The following is a 21717-nucleotide window of genomic DNA, read 5'->3' on the forward strand; positions in this document are numbered from 1 at the left end:
CACAAGCCCCTGACCGGGGCCGGAATCAAACCCGTGACCCTTGGGTGCGCAGGCCGATGCTCTAACCACCCAGGCAAACTGGCCAGGGCTGTATTTCTGTTTTTTTGCTTTTTGTGCTCCTCGGGGGTGTGTGTGTGTGCCCGCCCGTGCGTCGGGTGTAGAGTGCAGGGCGAGACGCGGTGTCCGTTCTCACGGCAGCTCTCTTGCAGTTAGCTTTGAGGGCAGCTCCGTCCTATGAAGATTTCGTGGCCGCGTTAACTATAAAGGAGGGCGACCACCAGAAAGCAGCTTTCAGCTCTGGGATGCAGAGGGACCTGAGCCTCTACCTCCCTGCCATGGAAAAGCAGCTGGCCATCCTGGACACGCTGTACGAGGTCCACGGGCTGGAGAGCGACGAGGTGGTGTGACGCCTGCGGGACAGCGCCGCCTGCCGCTTGCAGGGAAGAAAGCTCAGCGAAGCCTTCCGTTGCCCCACTTAATTTCCAGCAGCAGCTTCGACCCTCTCCACCCCCAGCCTGGGGAAATGTTGAGGAGGAGGCAACACCTAGTGCTTTTGTATATCATTTTTAAATGCGTATATGTTTTGTGTGTTTAAAAATCAAGGTGCTATATATTTCAGTTCAAAGGGCCTCCTGGAAACCAAATCGTAGCTGTTAACAGAGACTTGAACGGCGAGTTACAAGAGCAGATTTGACACGTGAATTTGTTGGCATTGCTTCCTTTTGTTTTTGGCTTTGAGTTTTAATGGGCCACCCAAAGCCAAGCTGAAAATGAGCAAGTTCTGTATCAAGGACTGTAACTCACAGGCAGTGTTTCAGTCAACCTAGAATTGGACTAAACGTTTGGAGGGAGCTAAGCCCCCTGTTAAAGCTGTTGAAGTGACAGTCGGCTCTCCCCAGACATTCTTCAGAGACTCTTCTCTCCGTGGCTCCATGAGCGAGAAGGGGCTGTGCAGTCCAGGGTGCAGAGCATGGGCGGGACCATGTCACTGTGGGAGGTGAAGACATCCACAAGGAGTGCCATACTGGGGTACACATGGGGAGACCATGGCTCTAAAGAGCCAAGTGGTGCCCTGAGCTGAGGGCAGTGTGAGAGGGGGACAGGTCACCCGAGATGACTCTAGTGCCCACTCTTGTTCCCATGCTTTCCCAGACGTTATCTCAACTTGGACATTGTAGCAACACCGTGACATCCAGGGATTATTACCCAATTTCAAAAGCAAGGTTTAAATAGAGGAACCAGGTGATGTCCAGGTGTGATCTGACCACCTCTGCATCAAAGTCACATGAGTGCTGTTCATACAGCAAGTTCCCGGGCCTTACCCGCCTGGAGAACCAGATCCCATGGGTGGGACTCAGGAATCTGCATTTGAATACACTATTCAAATGATTCTTGTGCACACAGAATTGAAGAATCGTGACATTAAATCCTAGTTTACAGAATTTTCAGTCTTCTGCATGAACTAAATGATGTGTTCTTTTTTCTAAAGAGGAAGAGGCTATTATAGAAATGAAACAGTTAAAGGGAGAGTGAGACGCTAGCCATGTTTACTCAGCAGCTTTCCTGATTGAGCCAGCACCAGGCCCAGCCAGTATGTTGCAGGCAGGGACCGGGGGTCCCAGTGTGCTCTCTGATCAGTCATGGTTCAACCACCAATTAGCAGCTGCTTAGCAATCCTAAAAGATTAGGGACCATGTCAAGGTTAAAGGTGGGATTTCAGCCTTTCATAAACAACCTGGTGTGGACATTGCCCTGAAAGAGTGACAGTGGGACTTGCCCTGGTCTCGGGGCCACACTGCCAGGAGTGCATGGGAGAGAAGCCATGGTGCCTTCCCTGTCAGAGGCCCCTTCCTTGGAGTGGCTGGAAGGCCATCTCCTCCATGAGGTGGCTCCCCAGGGGAGAGGGGAGTTCCTTTGAGGAGCGCAGGTGAATGCTGCTTGAGCAGCCCTAGAAGATGCTGTTCCGAGGGCAAAGGGAACCCCCTCCTCGGACAGAGAGGCTCATGTAGGGAGGGGCGTTGATTTTGTCTTCTGTGTGTCTTTTAAACAAATGGGCATTTATTTAGCTCAGGTTAATGAAGCAGGCGCTCTGCTCACATAAGGACTTCTGGAAAAGGCTTAAACCTAGAACAGCAACATCAGATGTTTTAAGGCTGGAGAGAAAACGGTGCTGAAATGACGCTGGTTGTTTTGTATTTCAGCACTTCCTCTTGGCACCTGCCAAGGTGCGTGTGTGTTGTCCCCCCCGCCCAGCAATCAGTGTGGATGTCCCTCTCCTGCTAGTGTGGAAATGATGGCGGGACTGGGGGATCCTGCCCCTAACATAGCCTCCTAAAAGGGAAATAAAAACCAGCCAATCTTTGCCAGTACCTTGAATGAAGACTCTGTAGGCTTTGTGCCATTGGAGGGGAAGCAACCAGGAGACTAAGTGCTGGGAACCATGACCCTCCTGATCACCTGCTGGTGCTCCCTGTCACCACAGGCGAACTCGTGTGGAGAGGGAGTGGGCACAGGGAACGTACCTCAGGGCTGCCCGAGAAGCTGAGTACACACAGAAAGCTGCCCGCCACGGCCCTTTGATGTTGGTATGGGAACTGCTGGTACACATGACTCAGTTTCCTGGGAGGAACAATTGAGTCTTATCTGGGGTCATGGGAACCTGGTAGAATAACTGGAGTAAGTTACGTTTCCTGCCCACCCTTCCCCAGCCCTATAGAAAGGGCGATGTTTTTGGAAGGTATTTTCCTCGCTGGAGCATATTGAGTATGCCTACGGTGTGTAAAGCTCTGAGAGCCCTTCAGTAAAAATAACTAGGAATTGAGCCCAGTACTAGGCGGTAAGTTCACCTCGACTGCAGCTTGGCCCGGGCAGAGCTTCCTCCTGCATCCACAGCATCTGCTGCATTTTAGCCCGAGTCCTAATTTGTGCTGCTTCCCAGTCACTGTCTCAGAAGGGGACAAAGAGAAGATAATTAAGGCTTTCTCCCATAATCCGGCAAGATTCCAGGCATCTGAGCTTCCCCGCACCCTGCCAGCAGGAGGAGAGGAGGAAAGGCCGGTGTGTTTGTTCACAGAGCAGTCCTCTTGCTCTCACTGCTGAAACACTTCAGATCCCTTTTCAGGGAACCTTCAGAGAGAAGCTGGAGGAGATAACGTGTTTCCCAGGTATCAGGGAACGTTAGGCTGAGCCCTCCCAGGGTATTTCCAGCACCACTGCTTCTGGCCACACCTGCCCCACAGGTAGAAGCCAGGCCTGACTCAGGAGGGGTCGGTGCATGAGTCTAACTCGGGGGTGGGGAACATCCGGCCTGAGGGCCGTATAAGGCCAATGAAATCATTTGGTCTGACCTGTTTGGTGAGTTAATTAAATATTTGACCAAATATAGCAGGCTAATTTTTAAGTTGATAATTTTGTATGGCCCGGGAATGATGTTATAAATATCCAGATGGCCCTTGACAGGAAAAGGCTCCCCACCCCTGGAACTAAACAGAACCCTTTCAGTGTCGGCAACTGCTCTGTCCTTTGAAAGCACATTTGACTTCTTACAGCTAATCCTGGTGGAAAATGTTAAGTTGGAGGGATAACCTTTCCGGGTGGAACCCACTCGTGACTGACTGAGGTGCAGACAATTTTCTCATCAGCTCTGCAGGCAGTTCTGGAAGTGGAGCCCCTGGGCGTGGACTCGGAAAGGCTGCGTTCATCAGGTTGTGTAGGCAGTGGCTTGAGGCAGGCTGCCGTTACTCACGGCCATTCTGAACACAGCTTCCCCAGTGCCCTGTTCACGGCGGGGACAGCTGAGCTCCATGGCCCAGCCTCGCCGCCCCCCTCCTCTCTGTGTCTCGCTACTGCCCGCAGTGCCCCCTCAGCATCACTTCGGTCCCCCTGTAGCTGCTCTGCCCCATTAGCAGCACCTCTGGGCACACCTTGCCCAGGGTGAGTACTAGTGGGTGGGGACCCCGCGCCCTCCCCCACTGCAGGAGCTGCTGAAAGAATCTCTCTTCCTCTGTCGCTGTGGAGCGGGTGGCCACCAGGACACGTGGCCTCCAGGAACGGCGGCCTAGTATTAGAGCGCTGCTCCAAAAGTCCGCAGGCTCCTCCTTTTTAATTACTAATCGTGTACACGTGTATATCCCAAAAGTTCATGCTTTCACCTTTATATTTTCAGAAAAGTGTTTTTAATTTAAAAACTATGTGGTGGGGACCAATAGGTAAAGTATTTCATTCAGTTTGAAATCAGTAAAAGAGCTGAAGTCAGGGGCATCTTACTAAGGAAACTTCATCTGATTGTGAAAATTACATACATCGTGTGAGGCTGGGGAGCGCGTCGGGTCATGAGCAGTAGAGGGTGATGTGAGACACTCCGGAAACTTTCTGAACGAAAACTGTGTTTCTTTTCTACTAAACTACCAGGTCCTACAAGAAGTTGTTTACACATGGTGCATTTCTGAACCACTGATTAGATCAGTCACTTCCAATTGTAGTCATGGGTTTTATAACTCTTCAGCTTCCTGCCCTCATGTTTCATTTCTTTTTAAGATGAACTATCCACTTTTTTTATACTTCTAGATTTTGAATTTATAAGTCAAGCCTATTTTAAGCCATTGTTCCCTTAGCTGAGCTAATGTGTTTGGTCTTCGGGGGCCTGACATCAGTTGCCCTTTGATCTAGTACAGTCTGTACACAGACGTCAGTGTGTACCGCAAACCCGTGTCCTGTGCAGTGTGTGCAGAGTCCTTTATTTAGAAGTATGTCCTGCCGCTCGATGTCCCTTTGTAACCTGCAGTTGCTGACTCAGGGGTTTCACAGTAATGACATGAAATATTCACTAGCTGTCTAATGGTTTTTTGAGACTGCTTCCCTGTTACAAGGTTGTTCGGGTCCTTCCAAAGTCCCGTGCTCATCCTGCTCAGCAGACTGTCCCTGTGCGTCCCCCGTGTGGTCAATAGTCCCGGGCACAGGCCGCCTGCATGATCTCTCCTTGCCCGGCCACATCAGGGCCCCCAGGGCACGACTCAGCGGTTGTTGACAGTACAGCAGACGCATGCATTGATCCTTCTCAGTAATGCAAACGTTTTTAAAATTCTTTGGTTACCCTTCTGAATCACTTCTCTTTCAGAGTGAACAAATGTTTTCAGCTAAGCTATGTGGGAACACAAGAAAGAGATCCTGCTTGTTTTAAGCACATCCTTCCTATTACGTTTTAAAGCGCAGTCAGTATTTCCTCCCTGTACTCTATAAGCAGAAACCACCCTGGGGTGGTTGGTCCCCCTGGCCAAGCTGATGGCACCCACACAGACTCCTGTAGGTGCTGGTCCCTTTGTAGGTGTATAGATGGAGTCAGTGATGACAAGAAGGGTGATCCAGAAGTAATGTCTGTTGCTTCCCAGAAGGCTGATGAGCCAGTCGCATGGCATGTGATGTATGAGTCCCCCGTGTCATGACAGTTTCACTAGAATGTCAGAAAACAGCCCAACTACCTCATGTGAAATTGGCTGTGGACAATCTGTGTCAGGTGAGATGTGTTAAGGTCGATGTGATCTGGTGAATAGACTGGACAAAGCGAGGTCTCTATAAAGAAGAAACACGTTAGACCAGATGCCAAAGGCTACAATGTACATAGATTTCCTTGGATTAATTTTTTCAGTCAGTGTTTAATTCCACGCCCAATATTCTCATCTCGAATGCCTGTGGCCTCAGATCCACGCACTTTGAACACCCGTCACGCAGTCTTTGTTGCCTGTTGTCCCTCAGCATTTTGATTGAGCATCATCATGACAGTAGAAAGCAAGCGTCGAGTGCTTTGCGGATTTCTTCATTTGAATGGACCTTCACTTAGAATATAATGTGTTGGGACCTTTTTAGGACCAACCAGTGAATGAAGATTTCATGTTTAGTGTTTCATGTAAAACTCTGTCCAAGTTCTTACTCTGTACGTTGTGGGGAGGGAGGAACAAGGGAGGGTTTTCCTTTTTTTGCAAAAATGTTTGAAAACATCTGTCAGATTTTATATTCATTAGTTATAATAAACTTATTTTTAAAGTATTTTATCAAGTGCTTCTCTTAAAGATTTCTGTGTGGTTTCTTAGCATAAATAAGGTCAGATGACAGAACCTCCCTCCCCTAAAGCTTAAAGAACGAAGTACCAGAGTAAATTAAAACCTAAAAATAAAACCACTTAGCCAGCCAGTGTGGCTCAGTGGTTGAGCATTGACCTAGGATCCAGGACATCACTGTTCGATTCCCGGTCAGGGCACCTGCCCGGGTTGTAGACTCGGTCCCCAGTCGGGGGCGTGCAGGAGGCGGCCCAGCAGTGACGCTCTCATCATTGATGTTTCTCTCCCTCCCTCTCCCTTCCTCTCTCTGACATCAATAAAAGACATATTTTAAAATAAATAAAAAATAAAAACACTTAAACTCACCAGCAGTGAATCAAGGCGAGGAGCCCTTGTCATTGGGCTGCTTTAAACTTCAAGACCAGATTTTCCAATAAGAATGAGAAGAGAGAGCTCCTAATCCTGACCCGAACTGGGGGAATTTGCAAAGTCCAGAATTCTCCTTAAAACTGCAGGTTTTGGAAAGAGGTTGATTGGAGAGTTGGGCAGGATGGGCAGCCTGATCTCTTCCTTCCTGCGAGTGGGGCTGGCATGCGGATGTGCAGGTCGGAAGGGGGGTGTTGCTGGGGAGAGGGGTGAAACGAGGCACAGGAACAAACTGCTCGTCCTTGAATTAAGAGAAACACCTAAATCCCAAGGGCCTTCTCCCGCATGGCAGAGTAGCTGCGTCTCCTCTCCGTTTGGAATTCAGCCCGGTGCAGGCCTTCATGCGAGTATCTGAAGGCAGAGCAGAGCCCAGGCCCTCGAGCAGAATCCTGTGCACATGGCTCCTGCTCCCTTCCCCACGCGACACACACAGGCCGGGCTCGGGTTCGGCTGGTATGCCCTGGTGTGGCTGTGCTGGCTATTAAAATAGCAAAGTACCCCGATACTCTATCAAAGGAAATAAATGGCCTAAACAGGGCCAATGTCTTAAAAATGAGCACATTTAAATAAAAGGACTTGGCAACTACATAAATGTACGACAGCCAGCAAAGGGAACGGAGTGGCGAGCAGACAAAACCAACTGGGAAAAAGAGCTAATCTAGGGAACGGCATTCCTGAGGGTGTGTTGTGTTCTCAAGTTCAAAAGAACATGAATTCAACAAAACGTATGAGCTGATTAAACAACGGGATGAGATTAAGAGGCAGTCAACAGAAACAACTTACCTGAAGTAACGCTGTTATAGAAAAAAAATGAATTAGAAATAGCAATAAACATGGTCAAAAGCAGAATTGATTATGAGAAAAGACTTGCAGTGAATAAAGAATTCTTTGAAAGATTAAAGTAATTCTTGAGGATAATTGTAGGAAGACAAAGATAGTCTAACGTACGTGTAATTGACAACCAAAAAAAAAAAAATTGGAAATGAAACTTCCTGAAATTAACCTTCAGATTGAAAAATCACCCTGTGTCCTAAGAAATATGACAGAAGGCACTTGACACCAAAACATATCCTGATGAAGTTAATGAACTAAAAGAACGAAAGAATTCTTCACTCAGGCAGAAAATGCGAGTCACCAAAGGGTCTGAAACTTCTTTTCCACAAGATTCAGTGACGGGAGCCAATGGAGGAATGCGCCTAAAGCTCTGAGTAGGAAAGAAGTGACCTAAGTATATTACTGGCAGCCAAGTTGTCCACAGGAATGTCAGGTTCTCTTAAGCACCCATGAGCTCTTCTTAAGGAAACCATTTGACAGGAGAGAGGAATCCAGTAACGATAGCAGAGAAGCTTATAGTAAAATGACTGGCGGGGGCATTGAATTTATATAAGAAACTAAGACCAAACTAGGGATTATAGTCATATGATAGATGTGTATTGCAAATATTGTAAACCTGAATAATGTAAGTTGGAAGGGGAGGGAGGGAGGTTATAAGAGTGCCAATCTCATTTTAACAGCAGAGAGTTGATACCATCTTTAAAAAAAAAACACACACATAATGACTAACTTTGATTTTTTAGTCATTAAAATAAATTTTGAATGGATTTTTTAATAAATTCCTGTTGGGATAAACAAATATTTAAAGTTTACTACTTGCTTCAGTTTACTCTATTTTCTTATCTTAAATACAAGCAAATTAGCCGAATGGTTTTTTTGTGTTTTTTTTAAAATGTGTTTAGAAATAAACATGATAAATAAAACAAGTATGAGTCTCTATTTATTAAAATATTCTCTATCCTTTTATCAGAAAAAAAAAGTCTAGAATAATATTCACCTAAATCAGTGGTGGTTATTTTTAAGTGGGTATTGATTTTGTTTTACTCTTTTCTTTGTACTTTACTATATTGCTTAATTTTTGTGACATGCTATCTTTTTATTTTAAAATAGGTTAAAAAGCATTGTGTAGAGGGTTGGTGGACCCCTGACATTTGCTTGCTACTTGTAATGACAATTCTTTTAAAACTCCTAGCAAGATACTTTAAATTTTTAACTTAATCTCACCACTTTTCCTTTTTCCCCACTGGTTATTTTCCACTCATAAGCTTCTGTTCCTGGATCCTCACAAAGATATCACTCGTAGCCCATTTTATACAACCCGTAAGTGTTGCGTTCTTTTATGGCTAACGGGAGAAACTGAACACCGGATGATACCTAGTGACTTGCCCAGGACACCTGAAACGAACGAAATGGTGGGAAAATAAGCTGTTTTGATGGCCGACAGTCATCTTACAAGAGGAAGCCAGAAAGGCTCTGTAACAAGGGAATTTTGCACATGAATTGGCCGCACTCCATCTGAGGGGCTGAAAGGGTTCCCTTTGTGCTGCTGTGAGTTTGGAAATGAAGTGCCAGCCCCTCCTCTGACCGAGTGCAATTGCTGGACAATAGAGCTGTGGTTCAGTTGTTAGCTTCTGCTGACCAAGCCCAGCTGCCAGCAGTGGCAGAGGAGGGAATGCGGCTCGAAGTTTATTCAGTGAGTGTCTGTTCTAAGGACCACTGAGGATCTGTTTGTGGAAGCCTGGGGAAGCCCTGCATTCTCCTGGGGCCTGTGTGGGAGCAACTCAGGACCCTCTCTCCCTCTCTCTGTCACATAATTTTATAAAATCCCAAATCCTTGATGTAATTAGTATAAAAAGTGATCACTGGGTCATAGGATCATCTGTCGTTGAAGTCCTCACAGCCAAAGGATCGAGTCAGGAATTGTGCCTAATGTGTGTGGCACAGTGTCGAGCACAGGAGAGTTCCAAAAATGGTGGTGGGGGTCCTATTACTAGTGGTTGCTGTTTTAAAGGGGAGTGTGGCTCCATCACACTGGACTTCCTGGCTGAGTAAGCCTTCTCTTATTTGGGCCACTTGCCCCTGAGCTCATAGAGGATTCACTGCTGCCCCTAGGGACAGGTCGCCCCCTCTGCGCAGAATGGCTTGCCACCTTCAAAGAGAAGACGTTCACTTAATCATGTTTCCAGTGGACTGGGACACTTTCTCTTCCTTACCTGAGCTAGAGCCAGCTGTATCCCAGTTGGAGGATTCCAGGAGAATGGCTAACTGGGCATTAGGGTGGACCTGACACTCCATTGGGCTCCCCGCACCCCGTCATTTCAGAAGACAGCTAATATATTTTTCTGCCCTGAGCCCCTCTCCCTTTGTTCTGAAGCACACTCATTTCTTTGAGTGACTGCCCCTTTGCTACTCTGAGTTCTGTTTGGGCTGCCAGTCACAGGCCTAGCCCTCTGGCCGCAGCAGTGGGCATGTCATCTAGAATAGCCTCACCCTGGGACTTCCCTAGGACTGTATATTTGGACACTGGGAGAGAGTATCACTGCATGTTTGTGTGTCCCCCCCCCCCTTCAAAGTCCATATATTGAAACCCTAACCCCCAGTGGGCTGTTAGTAGGTGGGGACTTTTGGAGGTAATTAGGATTAGGTTAGGTCATAGCTGAGACAAGATAGAGAAGACCTAAAATAGTTTTTAAAAATATACTATGTTCAAGGGTCAGAAGATATGATAGTGATAGGATGTCTCTGACATGTGTTTTGTTTTTTCACACCACCAGTCAATTCTCCAATGCCAGCTGGAGTCTCAAATTCAACTCAGTTAAATTCTGACACTACCTAGAGAAAGCATCAGATTCCACATGTTAAGGGCTCAATCCTACAAGATTGTGCCCAGTCTCCTTTAGATGCCAATCACAAGTCCAGGTTGTCACTGCACCTCTCATTGACAAGATACAGATTGGAGGTCCCCACAGCCCCGTTCTTGGGATTGAATAATCTGTAGAGGGGTTCACAGAACTCAGAAAAACACTTACCAATATTTACCAGTTTATTATAAAAGGATATAACTCAGGAAGAGCCAGATGGAAGAGATGGATAGGGCAGGGTGTGGGGAAGGGGCTTGGAGCTTCAATGCCCTCTTGGGGCATGCCACTCTCCCAGCACATCTGTGTGTTCACCAGCCTGGAAGTTCCTGAGCCCCATCCTTCTGGTAACCATGCCTATCATTACATAGGCATGATTGATTAAATCATTGGTCATTGGTGATTGAACTCAATCTCCAGTCCCTCTCTCCTCCCTGGAGGTTAGGGGTTGGGACTGATAGTTTCAAGGCTCTGACCACATGGTTGTGTCTCCTAGCAACCACTGAAAAATATATTCTTTTTTAATTTAATTTTTTTTGGTCTTTATTGATTTTAGAGAGAGGAAGGGAGAGAGAGAGAGATAGAAACATTAAAAAATGAGAGTCATTGATCAGCTGCCTCCTGCACATGCCTCACTGGGGACCGAGCCCGCAACCCAGGCACGTGCCCTGAGCGGGAATCGAACCTCAGTCTCCTGGATCCTAGGTCAGTGCTGAACCCCTGATCCACACTGGCCGGGCAAAAAAACATCCTTTTTTAAAAATTATATTTTATAATTTTTGTTTCTAGTGAATAGCAGTGTTAATGGTTTTGCATTCAACAACCTTGATAAACCCTTCTTTCTAGTCATTTGTAGATTCTTTCGTATTTCTTATATTTTTTCTTTTTCTATCCTTATAACTTTTATTTCTTTTTCTTGTCTTATTACACTAGTGAAAAGCTCCAGTATGATGTCGAATAGAGGTGATGATAGGACAAATCATTGTGTTCTTGATCTGAAAGCAAATGCTTTCGGCATTTTACAATTACATATAACTTTTGCTATATAATTTTGAAAGTTGCTATAATTTTGGTAGCTGCCATTTACCAGGCGAAGGCAGTTGCTTCTACTTCTAGTTTGCTATTGGTATTAATTATGAAGCAGTGCTGAGTATTACCAAAAGTTTTTCTATATTTATTGATATGATCATATGGTTTTGTCCTTTCACCAGTTAATACGGTAAATCTCAATAGTTTAATTTTAACCATCTTTGCATTCCTAGGATGAATCCAACTGGGTAATGATGTACTTTTAATAGGTATTTCTGGATTCAGTTGACTAACGTTTAATTTAGGACTTTTGCATCTATATTTAGAAGTGAGATTATTACTTTCTTGTCCTGTCTTTATCTGATTTTGTCATCAGAATTATTTTACTTCCTAGAATGAGGTGGGCAGTGTTCCCTTAGTTTATATTCACTGGAACACATTGTTTAAGGCCATGATTATCAGTTCTTTGAAGTTTGGGTCTGACTGGAAAAATCTTCTGGGTTTAATGGGTTGTTTTATTTTTTATTTTATTTTATTTTTTGAGGGAGGAAGGTGGATTTTAAAACTTCTGATTTAAATAACAAATCTAACCAAAAATGATGTTTCTTCTTGAGTAGTTTCATGAACTTACATATTTCTAAGAAATTGTGCATTTTTGTATGTTTGCAATTTACTGGGTATGAGCAGCAGGCAGAATTGTGCCAGCATGGCCCTGAGAGCTTACTCTGTGTAGACCCGACAAGAAGCCAGCTGGGACTGACCCCACCTTCGCAGAGTCAGGGGCCACCACTCAAACTCAGCTTCCCGTGGGACCAGTAGCTTCCCTCCTTTGGCTGGAGGGTCTTTAGCTCCCCACAGCCTCCCAGGTCTCCAGGTGCTGGACAGCTGGCTTTCTCAACAACTGCTATAAACATCTGGCCCTTGAACCCAGATGTCAGGCAGCCTGTGCACACGGACGAGCTCATTACCCAGGTCCCAGCGTGGCTTCCATGCAGCCCCGGAGGACAGCGCACCACAGATCATGTCTCTTCCTGCTGACACTCGGGTTGTAGGTTTCCCTCAAAGAGCCTCTTTCTAATCTCTTATCTCAGGCTGTGTCACATTGTGGAATCCATCCTGAGCTCAGAGACCTGACAGGTGGTGACGATGAAGGAAACTGCCTTGCACAGCACTGGTACATAATTGTTCTTAGTGCCGGTTGCAATATAAAAGTTGCAAAGATAATACAACTCCTCTATTTTGTAGTTTAAATCTCCATGTCTCATTCCTAATTATTTATTTGTGCCTTCTCTCTGTGTGTCTATCTCTCTCCCTTTTTAATTGATTTTAGGGAGAGGAAGAGAGAGAGAAACATCGATGAGAGAGAAACATCGACCAGTTTCCTCCCGCATATGTCCCAACTGGGGATCAAACCCTCAACCTGAGTATGTGCCCTGACAGGAAGTCGAACCCACCACCTTTCAGTGCATGGGACAGTGCTCCAACCAACTGAGCCACCCGGCCAGGGCACGTCTGTCTCTCTCTCTGTCAAGTGCACTAAAGATATGTTGTGGTTTTTTACTTTTATTTTGGAATAATTTCAGATTTATAGAAAAGTTGCAAAGATAATACATAGTTCCTGTATGACCTTCACCCATCTTCCCTAATGTTAGCATCTCGCGTAACCACGTACATTTGTTTAAAAATTAACAGTAGGACAAATATCTTAGTTCAAATGCTACTGCTACACTACAGATATTATTCAGGTTTTACCAGTTTTTCACTAATGTCCTTTTTTGTTCCAGGATTCAATCCAGGATACAAGACTGCATTTAATGTCATGTACTTAATTTTTAAGAGCTCAGTTGTATTAAGTAAAGTTTATGTACTACAAAAATTCACCCATTGAAATTGTACAATTCAGTGGTTTTTATTATATCTTCAAAATTGGGCAGTCCACACCATAATCTGATTTTAGAATATTTTTATCACCCCAAAAAGGAACCCTGTACCCGTATTTTTTAAAATATATTTTTATTGATTTCAGAGAGAGGAAGGGAGAGGGAGAGAGGTAGAAACATCAATGATGAGAGAGTCACTGATCGGCTGCCTCCTGCCAGCCCACTACTGGGGATCGAGCCCACAACCCGGGCCTGTGCCCTGACTGGGAATCGAACCGCGATCTCCTGGATCCTACGTTGATGCTCAACCGCTGAGCCACACTGGCCGGGCTATACCCATCTAAGCAGTCACTGCCCTTTCTCCCTCCTCCGTCCCTGGCCCACCACTGATCTACTTCCTGTCTCTTTGCATTTTTCTATCCTGGACCTTTCATATAAATGGAATCATATGATATGTGGTCTTTTACAATCTGTCAGCAATGAATGAAGGTTCCAACTTCTTCACATTCTCTGTGTTTTGTAAATAGTATACCGGTTTTAGTGGCATCTCCTGGTTTTGAGTTGCATTTCCCTCATGACTAGTAATGTTGAGCATTTTTCATGTGCTTATTGGCCATTTGTATATCTTCACTAGAGAAATGTCTATTCAAGTCCTTTGCTCAAGTTTTAATTTAGCTATTTTCTCAATATTGAGTTGTAAGAGTTCTGTATGTATTCCGGATACAAGTCTCTTTTCACATGTATGACTTTTAAATATTTTCTCTCAGTCTATGGATTGTCTTTTCACTTTTTTGATGGTATAATTTGAAGCACAGAACTCTTTGTTTTGATGTTCACTTTATCAATTTTTTTTATTTTATTGCTTGTGTGTTTGATATCGTATCTAAAAAGTCATTGGTTAGCCCAAGATTATGAAGAGATACTTTTTAGAGTTCCATAGTTTCAGATCTAATTTTGAGTTCACTTTTATGTGATGTAAGGTGGGGTCCAATTTCATGCTTTTGCATGAGAATATCTCTTCTCCCAGCACCATTTGTAAAAAAGACTCTTCTTTTCCCTCATCTTATTTGATGAGAATTGGAAGCCTCATTCTACCCTTTTAAAAAGTATGTTGTTAATTATTTTCTCCTGGTAAGAATAATAAAATTTGGGACATGTTTAAGTGTTAGGAGGGAATGTAAACTATTCATGGTACCACTACCTTAAAGTAACCACTGTTCTGTGTTTCCTTCTTTTATTCTGTGTCTAGATATACATACATGAGTGTGTATATATACCGTGGACCTTTGAACAACACAGATTTGAACTGTGCAGATTCACTTATACATGGATTTGTTTCAATAAATACTGTAAATGTATTTTCTCTTCCATGTAATTTTCTTAATAACATTTTCCTTTCTCTAGCTTCCTTTATGATAAGAATGCAATATGTAATACATATAACATATAAAATATGTGTTAATAGGCTGTTTATGTTATAGGTAAGGCTTCCGGTCAACAATAGGCTATTAGTAGTTAAGGTTTTGAGGGGTCGAAAGTTATGTGTGGATTTTTGACTGTGCGGGGGTTGATGCCCCTAATCCTTGTGTTGTTCAAGGGTCAACTGTATTTCATAACTGGATTCATATGTGTACGTCTGTTTACTAATTTTTTCACCTGTTATATTGTGTTTTCATTTTATCATTAAAAGTTATTAAATTTACTTTTCTGTATCCTGCGACCTAGACAGAAAAGGGAATACCTTGCCCGGCCGGGCGTGGCTCAGCGGTTGAGCGTCGACCTAGGATCCAGGAGATTGGGGTTCAACTCCCGGTCAGGGCACATGCCCGGGTTGCGGGCTGCAGCCGATCAATGACTCTCTCATCATTGATGTTTCTCTCTCTTTCCTTCCCCTTTCCTCTCTCTGAACTCAATAAAGATATATTTTTTTAAAAAAAAGAAAAAAAAGGGAATACCTACTCTAGGAGCACTACAATCCTAACTAACTCAGTGCCACTGATAAATGTCTTCCATTTAAAGCAAGACGATGTTGTGTTTCTCCCATGGAACTGATTTTCATCAACTATTCTGAATAACTAGTTATATTCTGAATATATTGTCTGGTCTCCACTTTGCTGCCACTGAATCTCAGATGCTCCCCCATTCTAGCTTTCTTGTTGAAATCATTTTATTAGTAAAGCTTAGAGTATCCAGTGTGGCCCCCAACACAGTTGCTATACAAGGACTGTGAAAGGACAGAATGTAATACTCTCCACGGGCTGGGACATAAAGATGATCTGAAACCCAGCTGGGGAGTGGCAAGTGTGCTTGATGGAATGCCATTCCCATTCTCTCCTTCCAAAAGCAGTTGGGCTTCAGGAAATGGGCATTGTGTTTCACTTGGCCTTGCAAATATAGGTCTCACTTTAGCACAGCCTTTCCATCTGTCCTCCAGCATCCATGTCCCAATTGACATGAAGGTGTGGAAAGCAGATTGAACATTACAGAGGAGATCATTCTGGAGATTGTAAGACTCAGGGTTGAAGGGTAGAAAGAGTTCCTGAGAGACCAGGGTTTTTTGCTCACAGTAACCAAGAAATCAATCTCAGACTCATGGAGCATTATAAAATGTGTATTTCCTATAAGTTACCCCTTAGCCCTTCCTTGGTAAGTCACCACTATGCAGTGTCTCACCCAAATGGATTTGAGTTCCAAACTAGACTCTTGAAACTCAAATTGGTTCCAACTTAGTGAAATTTATACTAGAAACAGTAGTCTTATAATCCAATACTTTTGATTTGTAACAGCTAAGATTTTTGAGAAAAAAGAATTTCAAGTTTCAAAAGATTACCCCCTAGCCCCGCTGGGTGTGGCTCAGCAGTTGGGCATCAACCTAGGATCCAGGAGATCGCAGTTCGATTCCCAGTCAGGGCACATGCCCGGGTTGTGGGCTGAGTCCCCAGTCGGGGGCGTGCAGGAGGCAGCCGATCAATGACTCTCTGATCATTGATGCTTCTGTCTCTCTCCCTCTCCTTTCCTCTCTCTGAATTCAATAAAGATATATTTAAAAAACAAAAAAAGATTATCCCCTAAAAACATCAATGCACAAGGTTTATGTTGTAAACAAGGTATTAGAAAGAAATTAGAAGAATAACTGGTTGACTCTACTTCTTACAGATTTAATATTGCCCAGACTCTAATCAAAACCCTTCTTATTTAAATATATATATATAGGGTCCCCAAAAATGCATACACACACTTTGAATAATTATTAAGACAGTGTTTATTAAAATACATTTCATTTCCAAACTTGAGCTATCAGCTGTTAAAGTGTGTATATATTTTTCAAGGACACCCTGTATATATATTTAGATGCTGGTGAGTTCCCAAAAGGGGCACAAAAATGTTTGACAATGGCCAAGGACCTGCAGAATTAGAAGGTGGGTGGAGAGTCGCCTTCAAGGACATGGTGACCGGGGCTCAGGTGCAATGCATCATGTCTGTTACACCTTTCTTCAGGGGATGAGCACGGACCAAATGCCTCCCCCAAAGCCAAGATGCCCAAGAATCCACAGATGACAATGTGGAGAGAAGGAAACTTGGGAGAATATCCTGAATTCAGTGAAACCTAAAATGACTGAGTTTTCCTAGCACCTACTTGATTGCTTTTCTGTCATCAGGTGGATTGATGGCTCAATTAATTATGTCACATAAAAATAGAGTTCAATACCCTGCCCACTTGAACTTGTGGCCTGTGAGAATCTTGCCTACCAAGCTTTGAGAAGCAGCATGAGGGAATTTATAACTATATAGGTGGGGTCTCTTGGAACCCAAGGGAAAAAGTGTGAGCCGGGCTAGGAAAGGACTAGAACCAGGTACTGGAGAGCCATCGGGGTGTTTTCTCAGCTCTTATTGCTGCTTCTCTCTGTATACCTACTCCCCTCTTCTTTCTCTGAGGTCCAGCTTTCCCCACTTCCCTGGTCCCTGTGCCAGAATGTAGTGGCCTCTAGATTCTAAATTCTGTGGCACAGCTCTGGTCACAAAAGATTCTAACTTCTGTCCCTTGGTCTCAATTCCAAATTCTTGTGTAGTAATCTGATTGGCACACTTTAGTGCCACGTCTGTCTCCCTCAGTGCAGTGGATGAAAAAGCTTCTAACGTGTCCACTGCTGCTTCATGTGAGGTGTGAATTTGCCGTCTTAGGGGCCTGTTGTCACAGAGTCCTTAGAATGTGTCCAGGTGGTCTGAGCTCCTGCCCTCCTGAAGCTAAATATAACTCTTTTGATTAGTACTGAGCTGGTATACACTCTTTGTAAATGCTCACCGAGTAAATGATTTGTCAACAGGCAATGATTCATCACCTACTGTATTCTTGGCCCTGAGAATATTAGACATATATGATACAGTCCATGTCTCTGAGAGCAAACAGTCTTTTCTGTGTAACAGAAACCTAAGGCCTAATCATTTCATTAGGGAAATGCACATCAAAGCCACAATGAGATTCCTCTTCATACTCACGAGAATGGCCATCGTAAAAAAAAAGAAAAGAGAAAAGAAAGAAGTGTCGGCAAGGATGTGGAGAAACTGGACCCTCGTACAGTGCTGGTGAGAATGTGAAATGGTGCAGCCATTATGGAAACAGTTTGTCAGTCCCTCAAAAAGTTAATAGAATTATCATGTGACCCAGCAATTCCGCTCCTGGGTGCCTACCCAAAAGGACTGAAAACAGGTATTTTATCATGATAAAATATAGATAACATAAAATTTACCATCTTAACCATTTTTAAGTGTACAGAAAATCAAGGTATTTTTTACACCTAAAACAATCTTGAGATTTCCTAGACGGCCCTGGAAATCACAAAAACTGTTCTTCCACCTTATAAAATGAGAGGTATAGATTTGTTTAATGCATTACTATTTTACGAGTTGCATAAGAACCAGTGTTAAATCAGAAGACAAACAGCTTCCCCTAGTTAAATTTGTATTGGTAAAGTATTGTTGTAGTAAGACTAAAGAGTGAGTGGCCAAACCTGCCCTGAACTTCCTGCCTCCCGATTTCATTCATGTGAAACAAAGGTAAACTTCTATCTTGATCAAATCACTTTATTCAAGATATTTTATTATTAGCTGAATGTAATTTCTAGTTGATACACCTTAAATCTTTTAACATGCATCTTTGATTTAATATCTAAAATTAATCAGTATCTCTACCCACATTATAGACCAAAGACCACTATTATAAGAACCTTGATATATACTAAAATTTCTCACATTGTTTAAACTCCCTGTTGATTCTCTGCACCATCTTCCCCTACTACACACTCACACCTTTATTTTCTCTGAGTCTTACAACAAATTCACAACATATACACCTTCACTCTGTTTCTACAGATGAGGAAATTAAAGTTCACAGGGGCTAGGTAACCTTTCCAAGATCATGTGATTGATAAGTATCAAAGTCCTGATTTGAAGTCTTTCTAACACCGAGTCCATTGTCTCACGAATCTTTGCGCTTTTTTGATCAACTGCTTTCCCAGTATATGGCTGAGGGCGTGCACGGCCGGAGCAGGCAGTCATCCAGATCACGGATCTTATGGAATGGACCAAACATAAGCGATCAGCGCGGTCATGTAGCCACAGCAGCTTCTGGCTTAGCAAATTACCTGGATACACGCCTGTTCCCAGAGGGAACACACATCCTCGTTGGAATTCTGTGGCAGTGCTCTTGGGACACCTCTCCAGAGGATGAGCTAATCTAGCTGGGTCCTAATGAGCCTCAGCAGACAAATAACAGGGAGGCAGAGCTATAATCATTATTGCAAAGGGAAAAGAGAAAGGTGCTCAGACAACTGTTTTGCCGCCTTAAAGTCTGCATTTCTCTCTCAGCACCGATGAGGTATTGCTGAAAAGGAAGTTTTGTGTGTTGTACTGAAGGGAGGCCATGAAGATGTTAGAAATAGGGAGCATACTCAGCTGAAAGTAAGGGCAAGGAGGGAAATGACATCAACGTGTTTACATGAATTAAAAAGATATTAAACAAACCCAATCAAATTGTTTCTCTGACATATATAAAAGAAAATATTTACCAGATGGATGTGTATTGAAGGCAAATGTACCCAAATTGTGTAACTCAGAACTTCCTCAAATTCTAGATTCAAACCTTTGAGAGAGAGAACAAAGAAGAAATACTTCTGTAACACTAAGATTGACAGATGCAGAAACAACATGCAGAATGAATTTTTCTGGCCAGAGGACAGGGGCGCTGAAGCATTCCTCCTCCTGAGCTTTATGGGGTATTTGGGTCACAGCGACTTATGTACGTAGATTTTTAATTTTTGCTGATCTTTCAATTAATTTCTGTGTGTTTTTTTCAAACTTGAGTTGCAGTGAAACAAGCTTTGGCATAAACTTAATTCAGGCAGGTACCTGCTCTTTATCTTCCCTGCCTCCAGGTGTCACCGGTCTTGAGTGAGTTGGGAAGGGGAGAGGGAGGGGCACAGCGCTCACCCCTCCTGTGTTGCCTCTTGGGTGCTGCTTCTCCAGATCCTGGGACCCTTTCACCTCTTCTGCCCACCACCTCCTGGCACTTGGGGTCTGCAGTGCCTCTTAATACGATACTACAATGCGACCACCTTGGGCTCAGGGTAAATGTGGGCCGGCCGCCACGCTTCCCTGTCTGCCTGAGTCCTACACCGCACAACCACGAGGCTGCGTGGAGGAAGCAGATGAACCGGAGGGCAGGGCTGATTAAAAGGCCTTACAGTGTGGAACGAAATCAAAGGTGCAATCACTTGTTGAAGTCACACTAGAATAAAAGCCAGAGGACTTGGGACCGGGGGCGGCGGAAGAGTGGACTCAGCAGGAGAGGCTGGGGACGGCAGCGGTTCAGAGAGAGCCAAGCCTAGGTTCATAGGAAGGAAGAGAAACGCTTCCCTGAGTGCAGCGAAGACGGCCCAACTCTCCGGCCACCAGCGGGGATGCGTTTGCATTTTCTTTCTACTTCCAAACAATAACCAAAGGCAAACCCCCCGAAGAAGGGGTTCAGGAGGCCCTGATGTTTCTTCACCGTCAAGCTACACAAAGACCTGGCTGAAGTTGTGGGACGAACTGTACCTGGAGCCCAAATACATCCTACATGAGGTGCCTTACCGTCTGTAAATTCTTTGATGGCAAAAACAAAACAAAACAAACACAAAACAGGCCTTGTGTGCATCGTTGTCTGGTACCCAGTAGATATTCCATAAATGTTCCCTGAACTGAATTCTTTTAAAGGAATTGGGGGATTATGAAGTCAGGAAATTGTTCCATGGGAGCATTAGCTTCCCGGTAAGGACGGCGCCCTCAAGAGAAAGCACATGAAATGCAGTGCGATGCCCAGGATGCCTTTGGGCTGATCACCAGCCTGACCTCTGACTCTGCCAACAGATGAAGTGCCGTTTCTACTTTCACTGTAGGAAGGCCGCTTTATTAAAGTGAGTCCAGGAGAAAAGAATTCCTCTTCCCGAAATGTGCAAGGGGAAACTTTGCAGAATCACATCTCTACTATTGAGTAAAGGGTGTGTTCAGATGGGCTCATGGTGACCTGAGCTTCCCTTGGCTAATCTGGCAGCTTTTTGAGGGTGGAACCACATATTATTCGTGTTTATATTACTAGGGCTAGCTCGGTGCCTGGTTCAGAAGACAAACTTTAAAGATAAAAGCTGATTGATTGATTGATTGTGAAATGAATGCTGTTTAACGTGTCACTGCTGGAGGTCATTCGGTTCCTGAGGGCCAGGGCTCTGTCCAGTGCATTCTCTGCAATCCAGCAACGGCTGGGGAGCCCCGCAACCAGTGAGCGTTCAACAGGTGCAGTTGTTGGGCCATGTGCTCTTGTTTTAAATTTTACTTTCTTGTCTCCAAACCAGCAGCTGATCATTTTAGGTTACAAAACATGAGGTGAAGCTGAATAATAGTCACGACAGTCTTATCGAGCTTATTTCTAATGAATCCTCAGCTTTGTGTGAATGGAAAAAAAAGTTCCATCTTCCATTTCAAATGGACATTCATATCAGTGTCTAATCAGTGTATTTATGGGGAACATTTCTTCACATCCATCAGAGGGCAGAGCTTAGATTCTGAAAATCCAAAGCTCCGTCTCCCCTCAGATTTTCTCAGCTCCTCCACTGCTAGCCTCAGACGGGGGACAGGTTATCAGCAATTCTGAGAGTGTCCCCTGCATTTAGGTCGCATTCGGGAAAACGCGTCCCTGGCCGCCTACCTCCAGACCGTGGCCAACGGGGACCAGCAGCTGGCCCCGCCGCTCGGTGCCCGGGACGCGCGCGGAAGGTGGGCCGGCGCCGTGACGTCACCCGGCTCGCCAGCCAGCGCGCCGGTCTCCGACTCGGGGGATTGGCTGGGGCCTATGACGTCACGGCCGAGGGTGGCCCGGGCCTCGCGAGGGCCCCGGGATGCTCCGGGTTCCTTTATTTTAAAGCGGGGTTATTGGGGAGCCCGCGGAGCTCCGGGCCCCTCCCGCCGCGCCGCGCCGCGCCCCGCCGCAGCCCGCGCCCGGCCCCGCCGCGCCAGCCTCCGGGCGCCCCGAAAGGGGGCGGGCGGGGGGCGGGGAGCGGGGGGCGGGCCGGGGCGGAGCCGGGCGCGGCGCAGCGCGGCCCCCGG

General features: G+C 44.9%; 1 protein-coding gene across 2 annotated transcripts in view; it reads left to right on the top strand.

The window, feature by feature from the left end:
* The window catches only part of PLEKHA8 (pleckstrin homology domain containing A8), a 47230-nt gene extending 33981 nt beyond the window's left edge, over positions 1-13249 (top strand). Inside the window, exon 13 of one of the 2 annotated variants that reach the window (XM_087821237.1) lies at positions 12985-13249. In XM_087821237.1, the coding sequence (XP_087677363.1) occupies positions 12985-13088 (104 nt within the window). In that variant the 3' untranslated portion in view covers positions 13089-13249. Of the gene's footprint in view, positions 1-209; positions 6043-12984 lie in introns of those variants that run through there. The other variant, XM_016222290.2, reaches the window with a different exon arrangement.
* Positions 13250-21717: the final 8468 nt, after the last annotated feature.

The sequence above is a fragment of the Miniopterus natalensis genome, chromosome 10 (genome assembly GCF_054644295.1).
Source record: "Miniopterus natalensis isolate mMinNat1 chromosome 10, mMinNat1.hap1, whole genome shotgun sequence".
Taxonomy (NCBI): Eukaryota; Metazoa; Chordata; class Mammalia; order Chiroptera; family Miniopteridae; genus Miniopterus; species Miniopterus natalensis.